At 48.9% G+C, this 21,095-nt stretch overlaps 1 protein-coding gene across 1 annotated transcript in view; it reads left to right on the top strand.

Annotated features, from left to right (window-relative positions):
• The window catches only part of USP12 (ubiquitin specific peptidase 12), a 77,269-nt gene extending 56,958 nt beyond the window's left edge, over positions 1–20,311 (top strand). Inside the window, exons 4-9 of the mRNA XM_047755729.1 lie at positions 1,460–1,689; positions 3,595–3,671; positions 3,789–3,872; positions 11,212–11,409; positions 15,823–15,901; positions 17,176–20,311. Of these exons, the coding sequence (XP_047611685.1) occupies positions 1,460–1,689; positions 3,595–3,671; positions 3,789–3,872; positions 11,212–11,409; positions 15,823–15,901; positions 17,176–17,277 (770 nt within the window). The 3' untranslated portion in view covers positions 17,278–20,311. The remainder of the gene's footprint in view (positions 1–1,459; positions 1,690–3,594; positions 3,672–3,788; positions 3,873–11,211; positions 11,410–15,822; positions 15,902–17,175) is intronic.
• The last annotated feature ends 784 nt before the right edge of the window (positions 20,312–21,095 follow it).

Genomic DNA, 21,095 nt, shown 5'->3' with positions numbered 1-21,095 from the left:
TGCTTTCCTATTTTGTATTTTCTTTTTAATAAACTTTTTATAGGTTGAAGGTGTTAATTTTCAGATTTCACTATTTAAACCTTTTTAAATGATTTCTAATGCATAGAACTTAGGCATATCTGTAGCCTTTCTAAAATACAATTTTTAAATTCCTTTTATCTTAGGACGGCTTTCCCTAAATTTCCTTTTTTTTTTTTTTTGGTCTTTTTGTCTTTTTGCCATTTCTTGGGCCGCTCCCACGGCATATGGAGGTTCCCAGGCTAGGGATCTAATCAGAGCTGTAGCTGCCGGCCTACGCCACAGCCACAGCAATGCAGGATCTGAACCAGATCCTTAACCCACTGAGCAAGGCCAGGGATCGAACCCGCAACCTCATGGTTCATAGTTGGATTCGTTAACCACTGAGCCACAACGGGAACTCTTTTTTTTTTTTTTTTTTGTGGTCTTTTTGACCTAAATTTTCTTAATTTCTGTTCTACCATTTTAAAAAGGTAAACTTTCTGGAACTTATTAAGTGTGCTTGGGGGCTCAAAGGTAAAGCTTCCTGACTGTGTGGTTGTCTCAGTGCATTTTACTGACTGACCGCGGTCCTCTTGTGAGGCCGGGAGGCCATGCTGCTTACGTGTGGCTGGGTGGGTCCAGTGGCCTGGCTTGAGCCCCGGCCCTGCCTCTTCCTGGCAGCGTGACTTCACTGCCCTGGTCCCACTTCCTCGCTGTGAAATCACGGTCATAGCGGCATCACCCGGCGTGAGGAAGACGGGGTGAGGCCCTGCCTCCCAAGCCCATCCTCTTGTGACTCGGGCCGATGCTTACTGTCCTGGGGCCACAGCACTTACTCATTAGTGGAATTACAGGGAGCCGTCCGCGGAGTCAGGTCTTGCCTTTGGAAGACGCCTTCGAGATCACCCGGAGTAGGGAGATAATTCACGATGCCTTTAGTCCTCGGGCCTGACTGCACAGCAGTCACCTGGAGTGGTTTTGAAAAGCGCAGGTTCCAGGCCTGGTCTCTGACCGACTCAGTCACAGGGTGTGCTGGGCTGTGTCCCCGAACTGATGATGTCACAGCTTCCTCTGCGGTTCGTCTGCATTCGGCTTGGCACTGCCAGGACATTGTCCAGCTTCTACTTTAAAACTTGCCGTGTTGTAATATTTGGGCATAATAGATTTGATGAGCTAATAAAAGCAGTTTCTTATCTCCTCGGTACATTCTGTATGAAGACGGGTTTTGCTTTTTCTCACTGATCAATTGCTTTTTTAAGATTCTCATCGTTTTTAATTTTATTTTCCCCCAGTTCTGTCGTAATTTGTATGTGTGAAAGATACCTACCTATTTCTCGTACATCACTAGCCCATTCCAAACACCTGTCCTTAGTTCTGATAGAATACTAAGTGGTTTTCAATTTGGTTTTTAATGAAGTTACTGATTCTGAAAGAATTCTCTCTGTATTCTAATTTTTAGAGCTTTTTGACAACTACATGCAGCAAGATGCCCATGAATTCTTAAATTACCTACTAAATACGATTGCTGATATTTTACAAGAAGAACGAAAGCAGGAAAAACAGAATGGCCGTTTGCCTAACGGTAATATTGACACTGAAAATAACCACAGCACACCAGACCCAACGTGGGTTCATGAGATTTTTCAGGGAACATTGACTAATGAAACCAGATGTCTTACTTGTGAAACCGTAAGTATATCATCAAGTTTTGTTGAGAACACATCTGATCTGTTGTGTTGGAGGGTCTCGGAGGAGGCGTGGGAGGGTGGAACTTGATCGTTGTCCGAGTGCAAAGCTGTGCCCGTCAGCTGGACGGCGTCTCCTGCACGTTAACATGCCAACATGAGGTGGCAGAAGGGAACCTGCTGCAGGTTGAATTATTTGAGTTTGCTTCAGTGCAGGAGGCCATAGAGCCCTGTTCTGGAAGTTACAGCCTTAGTTAAGCTCACAAGGAACCTACAGATCAGGGAGGGCTATTCCCTTGATATTCCTTTGCCTGCAGTGACCTTATTTGTGGTTGGAATGAGCCCTGGAGCACGCTCCGTCCGGTCATGGAGTTTCTCGAGATGAGCGGCAGGTCCGGCTCTTGGAAGCGGTTTCCACGCAGCATCTCCTGTTCAATTCTTAGCTCTTCCCCCTTGAGGAATGAAAGCTCACACTCGTAGTTGGCGCCACCATCCAGCTGAGCCAGTCATGTCCCCTGTGGACCGTCCCCGCTTTGGCACAGGGTCGGGTTTGAGGCTTTAGAGGGATGGAGTGAGGGTTAGGTGGGTGTGAGCACAGAGCGCCTCGGCCGCCCTTGCCCCTCGCTAGCGGGTGGGTGCTGAGCCTGCTGGGGCCTGTCACGTCCCCCCTCCCAGCCCGTTGCCAGGAATTAAGGCTATGAGCTGCCGCTTCTCCCGCTGCGTTGGGGAGGGCCCACTCCTGTTCCGCTTCTGCCTGTGCTGACGGTTCCCCAGCCCCAACCTCTGCACCAGCGTTAGCCCCAGGCTGTAGGGGGCTGGTGTTAGGAAGGAGCCGTCCAGCAACAACCAGATGTGTTGAGAAAAGTCACTGCTGCCCCACTTGGATGACCTTGGAGGACACAGCCTCACTGTGAGAAACGCAGGCCCTGACCATCACCCCCCTCGAGCCTCATGCGCAGCCCGGCCTGTCCTGGCTTCGGCCCCCATCCCGCACCGTCAGGTCACCTCACTTTCCTACAGCCCGGGGGCTGCTTCCTTAAGCACCTGTTCTCTTTCCTCCCTCTGAGTGGTCTCTCTTCCCCTTTGTTGTCACTGAATCTTGGGGGCCCCAGGTAGTTATCTTAGTGTCGCAGTACCTCGTATACACAGCCTTCTGTTGGCTCGTATTTGCTTAAGTATATATAACGTACAGCCACCAGCTGATGACCCCCGGCTGGTGGCCGTGGTCCAGGATTGAGGCGGGGAGGCGTTGGCTTGCTGGGTGCAGAGGCGTGGGTGGGACACGCTGGCGACTGACTCAGCCTTGCATGGAGTCAGCGAGGGAGGCAGCCAGGAAGGGGACGCACAGGGTTCCGTCCTGCTCCAGTGCAAACCAGTAAGTGGTAACTTTATTTTTCATGAGATGATGTCGTCGTAATCCAGAACAACACATAATTTAATGTGTAATTCAGCACGTTGTTAAACTTTCAGGGGAGGGATGAAAGAAGTCCATAAAGTGAAGATTGTAGTTTGGTGTTTGGGGCTAAATTTTTTTCTTAAACGATAAAACAATACAGATATCATGTCCTTTGCCAAACATTCTCGTTCAGTCTTGGCCTGTGTTTTTGAGGAACGAGCGTGTGTGGTGCCCTTTGTTTTCTGCGTGACAGTATTGCCAGGTTAGGGAGGTGACAGGAGCCTGCCACGCAGCCTGTGCAGTAGGGCAAGTCCGGCCAGGTGCCCTTTGCTGGTTTTTCTCCGCGGATAATGAGAGAGTCCAGGATAAGTCCCATCAGGTCGTTTTCTTTTGAACTCCGGGAAACAGAATTCCTTATATAATTACTACTGCTAATAGAATGCATGTAATTCTATCATTTTGGAACAGTTGACTGATATTAAAGAAATCAAAGGTAATTCCCGATTTTTACAGATAAGCAGCAAAGATGAAGATTTTTTAGACCTTTCTGTTGACGTGGAGCAAAACACATCAATTACTCACTGCTTACGGTAGGTGTCGAGTTATTTATTTTGACATTTGATGACTATCTTTGGTTCAGAGTATTTTTCCATGAATACGTAATTTTCGGATAGAGACAGAATTAACTAATTTTGAATTTTACACAGGGGTTTTAGCAACACGGAAACTCTATGCAGTGAATACAAATATTACTGTGAAGAATGTCGCAGCAAACAGGAAGCACACAAACGGTAATTGCATGTTTTTGAAATTTATGGTGATTCTTTGGCAGTGGGTGCTGTGGGCTGGCTTTTCTAGCTGAAAGTGATGAAGTGGCAATTGACCGTGAGTCAACAGTCTCAGTTTTATCACCGACAGTTGAGACTCATTAGGTAATTACTAGATAAACAGTATTTGACTCGGTAGGTACCCTTGGGTGATTTTCTGCATTTAGTGATTGTTTAACAATCGTAAACCGATGCAGTTAAACTGTGTTGCTTTGAGGCTTTCCTGATGCGGTGAACGTTTTCTGGGTGCAGAAGGATGAGGGCGAAAACACTTCCCTCACTCCCACCCCAGGCTCCACCATTCCTACATAGGATCTTGTAGTTTCTCTCTCTCTCTCTTTTTTTTTTTTTTTTACTTTTTAGGGCCCCTCCCACGGCGTATGGAGAGTCCCAGGCTAGGGGTCTAATCGGAGCCGTAGCTGCCAGCCTACGCCAGAGCCACAGCAAGGCCAGATCTGAGCTTCGTCTGTGACCTACACCACAGGTCACGGCAACGTCAGATCCTTGATGCACTGAGCGAGGCCAGGGATTGAGCCCGAAACGACATGGTTCCTAGTCGGGTTCGTTTCTGCTGTGCCACGACGGGAACTCCTGTAGTTTCTCTTTGTATATTACTATAAAGACTGTATTTTGGCATCAGGGAATCCATCCTGATTATTTTACTTGTTACTTTGAAACAACCTCAAACTCAGACAAGTTGTGTGAACAATACCAGGAGTGCTTTTCTACCCTAAGCCACAAGAGAATGCCTTCCGGAGGTGATGTCACATGATCCTGGACACGTGGGTAGCCCTGTCCTGGGTACCACATCCATCCCCTTCAGGAGAGTAACCCTGACCCGTGACCTTCATTGGAGGCCTTCCTTGAGTATCACCACAGGTCCCAGCAGTGTCCTTAGAGAAAAAAGGATCCCGTCAGAATCACACGTTTGCCCTTGGTACTCAGGGCCCTTCAGCCTTTCCCCACGTGGAACAGTTCCTCCGTCTTTTCTTTTCTTCTTCTTTTTTTTTGCTATTTCTTTGGGCTGCTCCCACGGCACATGGAGGTTCCCAGGCTAGGGGTCTAATCGGAGCTGTAGCTGCCAGCCTACGCCAGAGCCACAGCAACGCGGGATCTGAGCCGCATCTGCAACCTACACCACAGCTCACGGCAACGCCGGATCCTTAACCCACTGAGCAAGGGCAGGGATCGAACCCGCAACCTCATGGTTCCTAGTCGGATTCGTTAACCACTGCTCCACGATGGGAACTCCCCCTCCGTCTTTTCTTGACATTCGTTATCTCAACCCTTGAAAAATCACGGATTCGTTATTTTATGGGATGTCCTCCTCTGGATTCATCTCATGTTACCGTATGATACGGTTCGGGTTACGTATTTTGGGCAGGAACCTCGCAGACGTGGTGGTGTGTTCTGCTCGTTGTGTTCTCTTGGAAGGCGCGTGCTTTGGGTGTCACGTTGTGGGAGCAGGTCTCGCCCTCTTCTCACTGATGAGCTGTCTTTTCGCAGGGGAGTCTCTCCTTCCCGCGCGGAGCCAGGCCTCGCGCTGGCAGCGGGGACAGAGGGGCCGCCTCCCGGCTCTTCGCTGTGCGCCTCTGCTGTCCCCAGCTGTCACTTTACATATTTTGTGTGCAGCTGTGTAGCAGTGGTAAATATGTCCCCATTTCTCATCAGACGTTCCGCTTCCTCCGTCTCGGGGAGGCCTCGGTTCCTGTCCTCGGGCCCTGGTCTCTCACGTCCTTACGGTTTTCACCTTCAGACTCTCCCGCCTGGGCCGGCGCGAGCCCATCGAGCAGGCAGGCCTGTCCTTGGCCGCGGCCCTGTCGTCCTGCAGCCCCTCTACTCGCCGCCGCAGGCGCCCAGGCTCGCTCATGTCCCTGTACCTGCTGTTGCTCCCAGGAGCCCTGGTTCCTCTTAGGAGGAAGGCCTGGGACGTGGTTGAGACGCGCTTTCTGACTTCGGGGTGTCACGCCTCCCGGACCCCTCAGTGATCAGAACTGGGGGACGTGGGCACGTGTGTGTGCACCTGTGTGTGTGTGTGCGCCTGCGCACGTTTACGTCTGTACTTACTCATCTGTCTGTATCGAAAAATCGCAAATTCACGGTATTGCGATTGCTGCCAACAGCATAGGGTTTATTCTCGTTTGCTTTTTGTAGACATTTGTCGTCCCGCCTCTGACGGTAGAAATTGGCTCCTGTTATCCTCACAGGTGTACTGATTTGGTCGGTGCCCCGGAGGGAGCCAAGCTTGTCCCCGCCCCACCCCCTCCAGTTCTCTCCTGCAGACGTGGCCTTCGCTCTGCTTGGGGTCCCCTCCCCCCCCACAGATGTGACCCTGTGTGCTCTCATCTCGTGGCTGAGCTGGTGCGTTGGGGAGGGAAGGGGGAGGACTAGACGGCTAAGGAACGATGCTTTTGGTGTCAGTCTGGACATAGGTGTGTGTGCGAGGAAGGGAGGTGCTTTGGGTCATGGACACAGGTAATGAACACGGCTTTCCTCCGGGTTCCCTGCCTTGGGTGCGGGTGGCTGGAGCCCCTCACGGTACGTTTGACGGGGCACGGGGCCGCTGCATTAGAGTAATCCTGAAAGTGGCATAGGAAGCACCTGAGACCATGGGTCACAGAATGCACGTGGCAGGAGGAAGGCAGCACCCGGACGTCGCTGACCGCAGGAAGGGAGGGAAGGCTGGCTTCCACGCCTGGGACAAGTGGCTGCACCTGAGGAATTAGGACTTGTCTGCACAGTCACCCTCTTTGTGTGAAGGCATCCATGAGATTTTCACGTTATTTGATGTTAGCTTTGGAATTCCTGGTGTGGCTCAGTGGGTTACAAACCTGACTCATATCCATGAGGATGCAGGTTCAATCCCTGGCCTCGATCAGTAGGTTAAGGCTCCAGCATTGCTGTGAGCTGTGGTGTAGGTTGCAGCTGCTGCTCAGATCTGTTCCCTGGCCTGGGAACTCTTTAGGCCAAGGGGCGGACAACAACAAAAAGTTATAATCTGGATGAAGAACAGAAAAAACACACAATCCCAGTAGATGCACGAAAAAAGCACTTGACAAAATTTAATACTTTCACTTTTTTTTCATTATTTAAAAAAAAAAAACCCTCAACAAACTAGGAATAAAAGGAAACTACCTCAACATAATGAAGGCCATGTTTGAAAAGCCCACAGCCAACATGCTACTCAGTGGTGAAATTCCTCTAAGATAAGAAACAAAGCAAGGATGCCCATTCACCGCCTTTATTCAAATAGTACGGAAAATCCTCGCCAGAGCAATTAGGCAAGAAAAAGAAATAAAGGTACCCCAACTGGAAAGTCAGATCATCTCTGTTCACAGATGTCATAATCTTATATATAAAGACCCCTGAGGGTTGTAAGTCCACTTACAACACCATCAAAAAGAATAAAACACTTAGGGAGTCCCTTGGTGGTGGTTAAGGATCTGGTGTTGTTACTGCTGTGGCACTGGTTTGATCCCTGGCCTGGGAATTTCCACATACCTCAGGGGTGGCCAAAAAAAAAAAAAAACCAGAGAATAAAACATTTATAAATTTTAACCAAGGAGATGAGAGGCTTGTTCACTAAAAACTATAAAATATTATTGAAAGACCTTTTTAAAAATAGATACAAATAAATGGAAACATATTCTGTATTCATGTATCAGAAGATTTAATTTTTTTTTTCCTGTCTTTTTACCTTTTTTAGGGCTGCTCCCACAGCATATGGAGGTTCCCAGGCTAGGGGTCTAATCGGAGCTGTAGCCACCAGCCTACACCAGAGCCATAGCAGTGCTGGGTCTGATCACAGCTCACAGCAATGCTGGATCCTTAACCAACTGAGCAAGGCCAGGGATCGAACCTGCAACCTCATGGTTCCTAGTCAGATTCGTTAACCACTGCGCCATGACGGGAACTCCAGAAGATTTAATATTGTTAAAGTGGCTGTGCTACCCAAAGCCACTGGCAGGGTTGCAATCCCGATTAGCATCTCAATGGCACTTTTTTTTTTTCATTTTATTTATTTATTTTTTGTTACTCAAATGAACTGATCACATCTGTAGTTGTATAATGATGATAACAATCCAATTTCACAGGATTTCCATCCCACAACCCAAGCACATCCCTCCACCCCCCAAACTCTCTCCTCCAGAGACCATAAGTTTTTCAATGTCTGTGAGTCAGCATCTGTTCTCAATGGCACTTTTGAAGAAATTTAAAAAAAAAAAAAGAAGTTTTAAATTCATACAGGGAAGCTTTAAAGACTGACCATCCGACACAACCCCGAGAAAGAAAAACAAAGCTGGGACCTCACACTTCCTGCCTTCAAAACTTTACCAAGCTGCCGGAGTCAAAACAAATGGTGCCAACGGAAAGACACACAGGCCACTGGAACAGGAGAGATGGCCCCGAAGTAACCTTCAGGTGTGTGGTCAGATGACCTTGAACAAACGGTGGTGGGGTCACTGGGTATCTGCCTGCCCCAGATTGACGCTGGGCCCTTAGCTCAGACCAGGTACAGAATTAAACTCAGAGTGGATTCAAGACCTAAACCAAGACCCGAAGCTATAAAGCTCTTAGAAGAAAAGCTTCATGACATTGAATTTGGCAGTGGGCTCTTGAATGTGACTCCAAAGGTGCAAGCAGCAAGAGCGAAGACAGAAATGGGACCAGAGCAAACCTTAAAACTTAAGTGCAGCAAAGGAAACGGTGGAATGAAGAGGCATGAGTGGGAGAGAATATTTGCAAACCAGCTGTCTGGTAAGGGTTTAATATCCAGAGTGTAAAAAGCACTCAGGCACCTCGACAGCAGAAAACCCCATCACCAGGCTGAGAAATGGGCGGAGGACTGGTATAAACAGTCCTCCCAGAAGACCCGAGATGGCCAGTAAGCATATGGAAAGGCACTGATACCACTAATTTTCAGGGAAATGCACCTCAAAACTACTGTAACGCGGTTAGGACGGCCCCTTTCAAACCAACAGAACACAGCTACGTGTGGGCGAGGGTGTGGAGCAGGAGCCCCGGGAGGGCACTGCTGGTGGGAGGGGAGCTGGGGCAGCCGCCGAGGGGCCCCAGGACATCGAGAAGAGAACCGCCCTGCAAGGACTTAGAAGTCAGTGTACAGGAGAGAAACAGCACGTCTGATTCAGACTCTTAACCAAAGAGGAAAGAATGTTCTCTGTCCTGTTTTCTTCCTCAGCGTGTTTGTCTTTTGCAGAGAGCGCTGCGTCCTAAGCCCACTTCTGTAGAAGCAGCGACGGAGGGCCAGCGCCCCCTCAGGTCGCCTCTCTGCACTGAGTTGGAGGGGGAGGAGGACCGGGGCCCTGTCAGCCTCCGGTGTGTCGGTGGCACTGGCCTTGGCAGCAGGCAGTCAGCTGCCCTTTGCTTTGCTCTGCGGCACCGTCTCCCGCGTGAACTCGACCCCGCCTGTGTGTGTGTTCGTTTCTTCCCGATCCGTTTCAGTACCAGGAAGATGTGGCCAGCCGCTCTCTTGGCTTCTTTAAAGTATTTGGGCTTGGGCTGGACTCGTGTCGGGTTTCCTGGGGGTGGCTGGCAGCTCCTCCCCTGGAGCCGCCCCTGCCCCGAGGCTCCGCCCGTGTCTATCAGCCAGCGTCTGGTCTGCCCGGAGTTCTCCGGCCCCGGGGACCTCTCTCTCCTCCGCTCCTGAGGGATTTCTAAGAGCAGGTTTTTCCTAAGCACCAGGCGGCATCGGTCTCCTCTTCCTAGTCCTAACTCACTGCATCTCGTACACTGACAGGTAGGGTCTGCACCCCACAGCAAATGTTCAAAGGATGCTTTGTTTTTGTTGTTTTGAAAGAATTTGTTTTAGCAACTCTACATGAGTTTAATCGACATCTATATATATTTATGTCTTTTTTACTTTCCGTTAAGTACTTCCCATGCGTGCATTTAAAAACTTTTATCAGCATTGTATAGAGTTTTATCATATTTTCTTGTATTTGTGTTGCAGTGTATTCGAGCATTTCCTGTTGCTGACTAGCTAGGATTCTCAGTTTTTCACAATATACAATAACTCTGATGAAATTACAGAGGCGAAGGCCATAAAGACTCTTCATATTGTTAGACTGCTTTCCAGGAATGATTAAATGTTTACATTTATTTTCACTAATGTTTTGCAGAGGCCACGTTAGCAGAACAATAGCTATTTCTTGAATAACAAGCTGTCTCACCACATTTAAGATGTGTAGAATGCAGGTTTAGGGTAATGCTATAAAATGATTTTTTTTTTCACCTTATCAGAGGCAATGGCTTAGTAAATGTCATTTTTTCATTATGAAACGTGTTTTGCTTCGCTGAACACAGACAGAATTGAGGTCTACAGTGTCTGTGAGTGCCTGCCCTGTGCCGGGCGTGCTGCTAGATGGCAGGAAAGTGGAATGAAAGCGTTTGTGTGCCCGGAGTCCAGACCCCCACAGGGGACAGAGGCCCATAATCACCACAAGGTTTTATATAGTGTGATAAACTCTACAGGCCCCAAGTGACTGTGGAAAGTGCTGACAGGGGATTGAGGGGAACAGTTATCTGTGCAGAAGATAAAGCCTTCGGGCTGGGTGTTAGAAGAGCAGACCCTTGCGAGGTGACGGCGGGGAGCGGAGGCATTTCGGGGAGACGGCGTGGGGTCCTGAGCGTTGTTGAGGGCGGGAACGGAGCCCTGTGCTTTGCAGGTGAAGACTTCACTCCTGCGGTTCCAGATTGTTCGATCACCTTTCCAGGGCACAGGCAGTGGGCCCTGCTCATGTGGAGTCGCTGCTTTCCAGCCAAGACCTTCAGTGAATGGTCGTCCACGCGTTCCTCTCCTGCTCTTCTCAGTCTGCCGCCGAAGCGTGTGGATGAAGGGAGCAAAAGGAGTTCATTCTGCCCTCACCTCCTCAGCCGGCAGCGGCTCTAAGGAAGCGGGGCTTCCTCCCCCAGGCGGAGGCATCGTGCACACCCCCTGATCGTAGGGACCTGCATTTGAGAAATGCATCGTTCTTTTAAAGCAAAGCTGATGTACCGTGTTCCGTCAATTTCTGCTGTACAGCACAGTGCAGAAACACAGATTTTTTAATGAAATCTCACCCCACGTGCTGCGTCAGAACCTGGGGCTTGATGATGGGGGCAGGGGCGTCGTCTTAGGACGTTGAGGACGTTGCTGACAGCAGCGCAATAAGCGGGACGGTGGGCGGTGCTGGGCTGTTAAAACTGCCCGTCAGCTGTTCGTGGAATCACTGGGTTCGATCCTTCTCTTACGGACACGGTGACTATCGTTGATGACCTTTTGTTTTCATGTTTCTTTTAATAGGATGAAAGTTAAAAAGCTGCCCATGATTCTGGCTCTACATCTGAAAAGATTTAAGTATATGGATCAACTTCATCGATATACAAAACTTTCCTACCGGGTAGTTTTTCCTTTGGAACTTCGTCTATTTAACACTTCAGGAGACGCAACCAATCCTGACAGAATGTACGACCTCGTGGCCGTCGTGGTTCACTGTGGGAGGTAAGGTCCCCGACCGCCCCGCCCGAGGTGCCCGTGGTGGGCGGTGCACCTCGAGGCAAAAAGATGTTGCTTAAGAGCTTTTCCAAAGCCCTTTCTGAGATTAACTGGCTCTGTTCACCTGTTAATGAAAAATGCCTAAAAAAGGCTTTGGAGATAATCGGCAAAGGTAGGTTTTCTGATTGTAAAAGCTGTGTGTTGATTTCCTGTCAACCAGCTTAGTGTATTCCCTCATCTATAGATCTTACTTTATAAAATAGCTCTGAGTTCCCCTTGTGCCACAGTGGAAAGGAATCCCAACTAGGAACCATGAAGTTGTGGGTTCGATCCCTGGCCTCGCTCAGTGGGTTAAGGATCCGGCATTGCCAGGAGCTGTGGTGTAGGTCAGAGATGCGCCTCGGATCCTGAGTTGCTGTGGCTGTGGTGTAGGCCAGCGGCCGTGGCTCCAATTAGACCCCTAACTTGGGAAGCTCCATATGCCACAGGTGCGGCCCTAAAAAGACAAAAGACAAATAAATAGTGAAATAAAATAGCTCAAAAAATTCTCAGACCATAAGAGCATCTCCTGACATTTGGATTTGGAACGCACTGTCTTCATCGACTGTTGGGCATTTCCTGGAGTGGCTGGAACGCAGCGCGCTCCTCCTTTCCCCCTGGTTCGGGGAAACCAGTGCTGACAGCATGTTTTAGCAAATGGGCACGGGCCTCGTTCTCACTAGCTGCCCCTCCCTGCCGGCCCTGGGCTCAGATGGCGCAGGACGGCTGGGAGGGTCTCCGCCTCAGTCCCTCGGCCGCATCCACGGACGTGGGCCTCTCCCGCCTCTCTCCTCGGCAGCAGTCCTTCTATCCCATCTTTGGCGCCTTCTCTTTCTAAAGCACGAGGGGTGACCCCTGAACGGAGGACAGCAATATCCGAACGTACTGAGCTTGCAGTGGTGATGGGACCGGAGGCTTGAGAGGCAGAGCAGCTGGCTTTCAGTTCGGTTTTTGCCGTTTACAGCTGGTGTGACTCTGTACAGCACTCCCTGCCCGTCAGCTTTCTCTTCTGTACAATGAAATAATATTTACCCCACCACGTTGTTAGGATTAAAAGGAAAGTGTAAATTACTTAGCTCATCTCCTGTTTTAATGATAATAGATTAATAAAGGGTTACCCTTTCACGTCCTAACTTTGTAGTTCTCTAGCCTCTTCAGATTGACCATTTTCCTTAAATCGTGCTGCATCTTGGAGAAGTGCTCTGCCCATAAGATCCCGAACTCTGAGATTCCTGATCCCAGCCAGGGCCCTGTCCTCCTGCTCCCCCTGCCAGTGCCCCTGCCTTCCTGGCTCTGGAAGTCCTCCTTGCTGCCCTTCTCTTGGGCTTCAGGCTGCTGTGCCTCTGCTCACTTCACAACTGGATGCATGTTCTGGCTGCAAGTTACTGCTTTGTATTGTCTTAGATTTGTTAGTTTGCCTGAGACCGGGCCCTTCCTAAAACAAGAACTAATTTGTTTACAGAAGACTAGCGCTCTTTTAAAATCTTTTCTCGGGAATTCCCGTTGTGGCTCAGTGGTTAACGAATCCAACTAGGAACCATGAGGTTGTGGGTTCAATCCCTTGCCTTGCTCAGCGGGTTAAGGATCCGGCATTGCCATGAGCTGTGGTGTAGGTCGCAGAGGCGGCTCGTATCCCGTGTTGCTGTGGCTGTGGTGTAGGCCAGCAGCTACAGCTCTAATTTGACCCCTATCCTGGGAACTTCCATATGCCGCAGGAGCAGCCCAAGAAATGGCAAAAAGACCAAAAAAAAAAAAAAATCTTTTCTTGGGAGGTCCCGTCCTGGCGCAGTGGAAACAAATCCGACTAGGAACCATGAGGGTGCAGGTTCAATCCCTGGCCTCGCTCAGTGGGTTAGGGATCTGGCGTTGCCATGAGCTGTGGCATAGGTCGAAGACACGGCTCGGATCTGGCGTTGCTGTGGCTGTGGTGTAGGCCAGTGGCTATAGCTCCAATTGGACCCCTAGTCTGGGACCCTCCATATACTGCAGGTGTGGCCCTGAAAAGACAAAAGAAAAATAAATAAATAAAAAACTTTTCTCCTTTTTTATTTTCCCGATGTACTCGTAGGTGTGTTTCGCATGAGAATTTTAGAGGGCTTGCCTTTGCACCTTTGCCCATGGGGAGGGTCCTTTGCAGTGAGCCTGTGCCGGCGCAGCCAGCTCCCTCCCGTCCCGCGTGCCCGAGACGCGGTAGATTCCCAGCAAACTGGCTCCGTACTTGACTGTTAACCTTCACGCCCCGCTCGGACCCAGCTCCACACGCACCTGCCCTGCCCTGCCCTGCCCTGCCCTGCCCTGCCCTCCCCTCCCTGGATGTGGTCCTTCCTCGTCCCTGCCCTGGGGCCTGGCTTTCGCCACCTCTCTTCCCCCCACCTGGGGGTTTGGGAGCAGTTATCTGCTGTACTTTGTCCTGCTACAGCCAGCAGCAGTTCCTGCACACATTAGGCACCTCAGGCATCCGTGCAGGCTGGACCGAGCACGTTTCATCTTCCCCAGAGCAGGAAGGAATCGGCTCTCGTAGGTGTCTGTTCTTTAGCCTGTTATTAAGGCTAAAGCGGTCTCAGTTGTGGTGTGAACCTCTGTCCGCTGTCTTCGGCCTGAAGCTCTGGGCCCGAGGAGGAGCTGCCCGACCTTCGCAGTCTTAGACCTGCCTTTCCTCAGCCCAGCTCCCTTCCCTTTTGGGTGGGTTCTCTGCCTTTTGGTGATTTTTCTCTCTTGCACCCCTTTAAAAAAAGTGTCTTTTCTTTTTTACCCTCTCACTATAAAACACAAGACTTTTTAGATGAATTCTGTAGAAACAGAAAATTTTAGCATTAAAAGACTTATTTTAGCATTAAAAGTTGTTTTTAAATTTTGAGATATTTTCTTCCATAATGAAAAAGTCCTCTGTGTCATTTTGTCACCTAAGATGTTCATCTTAACTGTGGGATCTAAGATCTGAGTAGGAAACTTGGAAGTGGCTTATTCTAACAACTGAGGTTGCTACTTTTAACGTAATACTCACCATAAAGAGTAATTTTGTTGAAAATTATTTCAAATAATATAATACAATAATTGTACTAGAAATATAATTTAATGACATTGTATGTAAGCTTTTAGGATGAGTCCTACTTAGCCTGGGAGAGGTTAATATCTTTGACATGTTCTTTACAAAGAATTTATTTATTTTATTTTATTACTTTATTTTTTGTCTTTTCTAGGGCCGCACCCGCGGCACATGGAGGTTCCCAGGCTAGGGGTCGAATCAGAGCTGCATTCTGTATTCCAGATTTGTTTAAAATGAGATGCAGAGGCAATTATCATAATTACGGTAGGGCTAAGAGTTAAATACTTAAAAAGATAGCTCTAATACTAAAAAAATTGCCGTTTTCTTTCTTGCTTGCTTGCTTGCTTTCTTTTTAGGGCCTAACCCACAGCATATGGAGGTTCCCAGGCTAGGGGTCGAATTGGAGCTACAGCTGTCAGCCTACACCACAGCCGCAGCAACTCGAGGTCCCCAACCCACTGAGGCTGGGGATTGAACCTGCATCTCCATGGATACTAGTCAAGTTTGTCTCCACTGGGCCATAACAGGAACTCCAAGAATGTCATTTTCTCAAGGACGTTGATCAAGTTTGAACTTGATTTCAGAACATGGATACAGTATATTTTTTCAAGCATATCACATGGATTCTTTCCTGGAGGAAACTATTGCCAAGGGAGTAAGGCTCGAACATATGCATTGTTCTGTATTCAGTTCAGCATGTTCTGGCTGTGATTGCCTCGCTTATCCCCTCCATCCCCAAAATGCTACAAAATTTTATTAAAATTTTTCATAGAAGCAAATTTGAAATTAACTTAAAAATAACTTAAAAAGGTAACAAAGAATTTTAATAGTACACCTTTATACAAGTGGACTAACTGGTTATATGTCTCAGAGTACTAATTACTTGCTTTTAAAATTGAATGCCAGTTCCGGGAGTTCCCGTCGTGGTGCAGTGGTTAACGAATCCGACTAGGAACCATGAGGTTGCGGGTTCGGTCCCTGCCCTTGCTCAGTGGGTTAAGGATCCGGCGTTGCCGTGAGCTGTGGTGTAGGTTGCAGATGCGGCTCGGATCCCGCGTTGCTGTGGCTCTGGCGTAGGCCGGTGGCTACAGCTCCGATTCAACCCCTAGCCTGGGAACCTCCACATGCTGCGGGAGCGGCCCAAGAAATAGCAAAAAAAAAAAATGAGTGCCAGTTCCAATCAGTGTAGTCTGATCTTTGGGGGAAAGGATAGGTAAGGAGTATTTTTATCTGTTTGAGTTTCTCTGCTTTTTATAGAACATGAAATTTGGGGCACGGAGGGATGATATTAATAAACGTCGAATAAAATTAACTTCTCTTTCTCTCTGTTTTAGTGGTCCCAACCGAGGCCATTATATTGCAATAGTTAAGAGTCACGATTTTTGGTTGTTGTTTGATGACGACATTGTAGAAGTAAGTCGTTTCCGAATTTCGTGTTTTTCTTCAAAATCGTGTATATATTTTGCTCTTCATGTTTGTCTCCCAGCTTCTTATCTGTATATACAGGTGATGAATGTTAGACAAATATCCGAGTTCAGATCGTGGTCTGATTCCTACTTCTTACTCCCTAATAGCCAGTTCCAGTGCTGGAATAGTTGGCTAACCTTTAAAATGTTCAGGATCAAAATCAAGGGAAATCTTTTTTTTTTTCTCTTTCTCTTTTTGCTATTTCCTTGGGCTGCTCCCGCGGCATATGGAGGTTCCCAGGCTAGGGGTTGAATCGGAGCTGTAGCCACCGGCCTACGCCAGAGCCACAGCGACGCGGGATCTGAGCCGCGTCTGCAACCTACACCACAGCTCACGGCAACGCCGGGTCGTCAACCCACTGAGCGAGGGCAGGGACCGAACCCGCAACCTCATGGTTCCTAGTCGGATTCATTAACCACTGCGCCACAATGGGAACTCCAAGGGAAATCTTTTAACAGAAGAGGTAGTTTTTTTTTTTTTTTTTTAGAAAAACTTAAACTATTAAAAAAGAATTTTTGAGGTGGGTTCCCGTCGTGGCTCAGCAGAAATGAATCTGACTAGGATCCATGAAGACGCAGGTTCGATCCCCGGCCTCACTCAGTGGGTTAAGGATCCGGCATTGCCATGAGCTGTGGTGTAGGTCGCAGAGGCAGCTTGGATCTGGTGTTGCTGTGGCTGTGGAGTAGGCCGACAGCTACAGCTCTGATTGAACCCCTAGCCTGGGAACCTCCATATGCTGCAGGTGCGGCCCTAGAAAGACAGAATGTATAAATCATTTCTGAGCTGTAACCTACATACAGTAGAGAATGCAAATCTTAAGCAACAATTTAAATTTTTACATGTGAATGCATACACATATGTACACACACACACACACACACACAACACAGCTGCCATCCAGATGACAAAACAGTGTATTTTCTGGAGTGCCCATTGTGGCTCAGTGGGTTAAGGATCCAGAGTCAGCTGTGGTGTAGGTCGCAGATGCTGCTCGGATCCCGCATTGCTATGGCTGTGGCGTAGACCAACGGCTGCAGCTCTGATTCCACCCCGAGCCTGAGAACCTCCATATGCCACATAGGGTGTGGCCCTAAAAAGACAAAAAAAAAAAAAAAGTCATAAGAGGAAAGGCCTCATTCTAAGAAATGTTGAGGATTTTGCTCGGTTTAAGCAGTTCGGAGAACTCATTCTTGTCCTAATGTTTATGCTTTGCCTCGAAGAAAATAGATGCACAAGCTATTGAAGAATTCTACGGGTTGACATCCGATATCTCCAAGAACTCGGAGTCTGGCTACATCCTTTTCTACCAGTCTCGGGACTGAGGGAAGCGGCACGGAGACTTTCTGCCTCGTGTCTTCTCTGGTCGTTTGGGCAAGGATCAAGCACGGATGTTCCCAAGACGAGAGAAGCGAATGCAGGGAGCTCTGGGGGCAGTGGCGCCCTTTGCACACAATAAAGCAAAGACCGTGGATGGACATGCTCTTCCCGTCCTGGCGGTCGATGGGTTTGCTCAGGTATCACGCTGTCTGCGCAGCTGCACACAAAGCGAGAGCAGAGGTACCAGCTCCTCTTGTCCAACAGCCTTCCAGTAATTGACACGCATCTTCTCCTCCTCCGTGGCACCCGTCGTGGTTGAACTCCTTGGGGGTGCAGTAGAAAGCATAGGAGTCCGTGTGAGGTTGGCCGGAGGCCGCGGGGGCCAGCATTGAGCACACCGCATCCGCCTGGCTGGGTTGAACCCCTTGAGAAGGAATCCTGGGTGGTCTTTCCAAGCGTAAACCAGAAATACTTTTGGGCCCAACATTTGCAGTCGCCTTCCTGATGTAAAGAAACTAACCGATGCTAGAATCCAGTGTCAGGAAGACAAATATGTTTGCTTCTCTGAAGAAGCTTTTAATCATATACAGTATATGTATATCTAGGGAACAATTGGTCAAAAGCGGCTTTTTGTTTCCCCAAGGGGAAAGACTGGCTTTGTAATTATACTTGGTTTCCTTATTTATTTTCCTTAAAACTGGTAGAGTCCAAGTGTTGTATGAAGTGCCCATGATTCTGCCAGTGACTTGGAGCATATTTTTATTAGTTTTTGTCGGTTTAACTAATCCTTTTGTTTGTTCCTATTTTTAAGGTGAATTTTAAACTATTCTAAATCGTAAGTTACCTTAAGACCCATTGCAGTGAGAGGAAGTAGATACTCTTTTTTTCAGGAGGAACTGATATCTCGGCTACACATTCGTCCTCGTTGTAAAGTCAGTTATCTGATTCAGCTTTACTTTCAGGAAAATAAAGGACTGTCAGAATCTCGGTGTGGTTGTGGCAGGATGGACGAGAGCGCGGGCAGTGGTGGCGTGCGGGTCCGAGAATCCCTGAGCGCTCGGCGTCGGGTCGGGGCCGCGTCTGCGAAGTCCCCGTCCCCGTCCCCGTCCCCGTCCTAGCAGTTCCGTCGCTTCCGGGGGTCGGTCATCCCGCAGGAAGTGATCCCTCCCGGCCCAGCGCCCGGGGAGCGGGGCATCGGGCGAGGACCACACCCGGGAGCCCGCGCACGCGAGTCCCCGCCCCCCTTCCGCCTTGACGCATCTCCCTGGAAGAGCGTCCCGCAAGTGGACTTGGTGTTTGTAAAAGACCTGACTCCCTCGGGCGTTTTCGGAAGCGACGCAGGCGATGTGAGCCGTCTGTAGACGCTGCAGCTGACACGTCTCACGCCTCAGCAAGTTGTCTGACAGTGGCCAGGCGTAACTGGCAGAAAGTGGAGTAGGTGTTCAAGGAAACAGCAATCCGGTCTTAGATGCTCCTTAGCCAAGTCCTTTCAGGCAGTAATCTTTTTTTTTTAATTGCTGTCCTTTTCTAAACTTCTCTTACTGATACTGTTGAATCTGAACAACAAACAACAAAAAAAGAATGTGTTGTCTGCTGCTATTATTAGCACTTATTTTCAGTATCTTTCAGCTCAGGAAATGACTTCCCCTCTTCGTTCAGTGAATAGATCTTTAACAGGGTCGCTCAGCTCCTGGGCGGTGGAAACAGATGTGCTGGGAGAGGATGAGGATCTCTTTGACAGCTTTTGCCTTTGAAGGCCGTCTCCAGAGCCTTCCCCTGGCTGCGGTGGTTTTGTACGGACGACAGGGCCTGCCTCACCTGCCAGCATCGCACAGGCGACCACCACAGGCACATGGGCAGGGTCGTAGCTGTGGAGGTGGATTCATTTTTGTATTTTGAGGGCTTCCACCAAATTGTCTTGGGAGTGAAAGCTGTATTTCTGCAGCTTTCCGTACGGGGAAAACGTGAAGCGGGACCAGTGTGTACTGTGTTGGGCCAGAGCATGTGTGAGAAAGGGCGATGAAGTCATTTGCATAAAGGTACAGCCTTTGGGATGGGATGTGTTCGTTTTTACATTTTTGCCTTTTTAAAAAAAACGCAGTACATTAAAGCCAAGGTTAACTTTCCTGTTGAAGCAAGTTCTGGAATTTTTCTTGAGGTCCACGGTGGCCACACACCCCGCACATCTTCACCCTCTCAGGTAGGACGGCTTGCCGGGGGTGGGGGGACTCTGGGACGATGGCTCTCAGCAACCTTGGGCTCTACGTGCAGCTGCATCCACGTACATTGTTTCCAAGCTTATCAGAAACTCAGTACACTTTAAAGACATCTCGGGTTGGGGTTGGGGGGCAGCGCGGATGGGAGAGGAGAAGTGACCCGTACGGAAAGCTTCGCGAGGCTGTGTTGACGGGCTGCGGTTGAAATGAGGGCGAGTCTCCGTCGTAAGTCGTGGCTGAGCGCTCTCTCACTATATATGTGTTTGTTGGGATGGCTGTCCCGTATTTTGTATATTGGAGTAAAAAGTTCTATAAATTATCGTAACTGAAAGTAAATATTCTAAATTAAGTCTCACTTCTAAGTCGCATGGCTTCTGTCTTGGCACTTTTCCCTTGAGAAGCTTGCTCAAGACGGGAGCCATGCACCTGGGCAGAGGGGAGTGTGTAATATATGGGTCCCTGTGCCTCTAACCCTCCGTGTGGGGTGTTTTCTTTCCTTGATGGCAGGAGAATGACCTCCCTTCCATTACATATTACTCTTGATACTTTCTTTAAAAATACTTCTCATTAAAGATCTCTCGTGAGGTATTTACCTGGGAGCCCTCAGGTCCTGGCTCTTCAGTGAATTTAGCTGTGTGACCTTGGGCAGGTCACCTAACCTCTCTGTGCTTCACTCTCCCTATCTTGTAAAATGGGAGTGATACCTACCTCACAGGGTTGTTGTGGGGATTAATTAGATATAATGTCTGTAAAGCATCTAAGGTTCTTGAAGAAGGCGCTAGAGAAATATAAAATAATATCTATTAAAGTTGGTTTATTTGTGCTTGTGGGTTTTTGTGTGTTTCTTTCCTTTTTTTCTAAAAGGCCTTTGCGAGCTCGAAGTTTATACTTGGAAAATAGGCTGACTGGCTTTGCTCCACTTGTCACTTGTGTTGCCCGAAGAGGATGTCCCACAGCACATCCCATTCCACGTGTGCCCGCGTTTCATCAGCACGGACCTGGCATTTATTTGTCTTTATGTAGTGGCAGGGTCTTTCCAAAAATCCCAAGTTTCAAAATTTAACTTTTGTTTTTTTGGGGACCGCACCTGTGGCACATGGAGGCTCCCAGGCTAAGGGTCCAATTGAAGCTACAGCTGCCGCCCTGTACCAGAGCCACAGCAACACGGGATCCCAGCCGCATCTGCAACCTACACCACAGCTCACGGCAACGCCGGATTCTTAACCCACTGAGCGAGGCCAGGGATCGAACCTGCAACCTCATGGTTCGTAGTCCGATTCGTTAACTACTGAGCCATGACAGGAATTCCATAGAATCATGGACTCGTAGAGAGCGAGATACCTCAACAGTCCCTGTTCCTGGCACACACACACACACACACACACACACCCCCACCCCGCCGCACACCTCCCTTCCGGGGTGGTAATTAGTCCTGTAAATCAGTGCATGAATGTGAGAGTTTGAAGCCTGTCCCGCTGTTAGGTGATGGGAGTTGCTGTTTGTTTAATCCTCACCATTCTTGGGGACCACAGCCTGTATTCATGTCTCTTAGGTCTGTTCTCAGAGTCGGCCCGGCGATGGGAGCCGGGCCGCCGTGGGGACCTAAG

Source organism: Phacochoerus africanus, chromosome 13 (assembly GCF_016906955.1).
Source record: "Phacochoerus africanus isolate WHEZ1 chromosome 13, ROS_Pafr_v1, whole genome shotgun sequence".
In the NCBI taxonomy this organism is placed as follows: Eukaryota; Metazoa; Chordata; class Mammalia; order Artiodactyla; family Suidae; genus Phacochoerus; species Phacochoerus africanus.
Note: the sequence above shows the minus strand (reverse complement) of the source record. Positions and strands in the feature narration are given on the sequence as shown.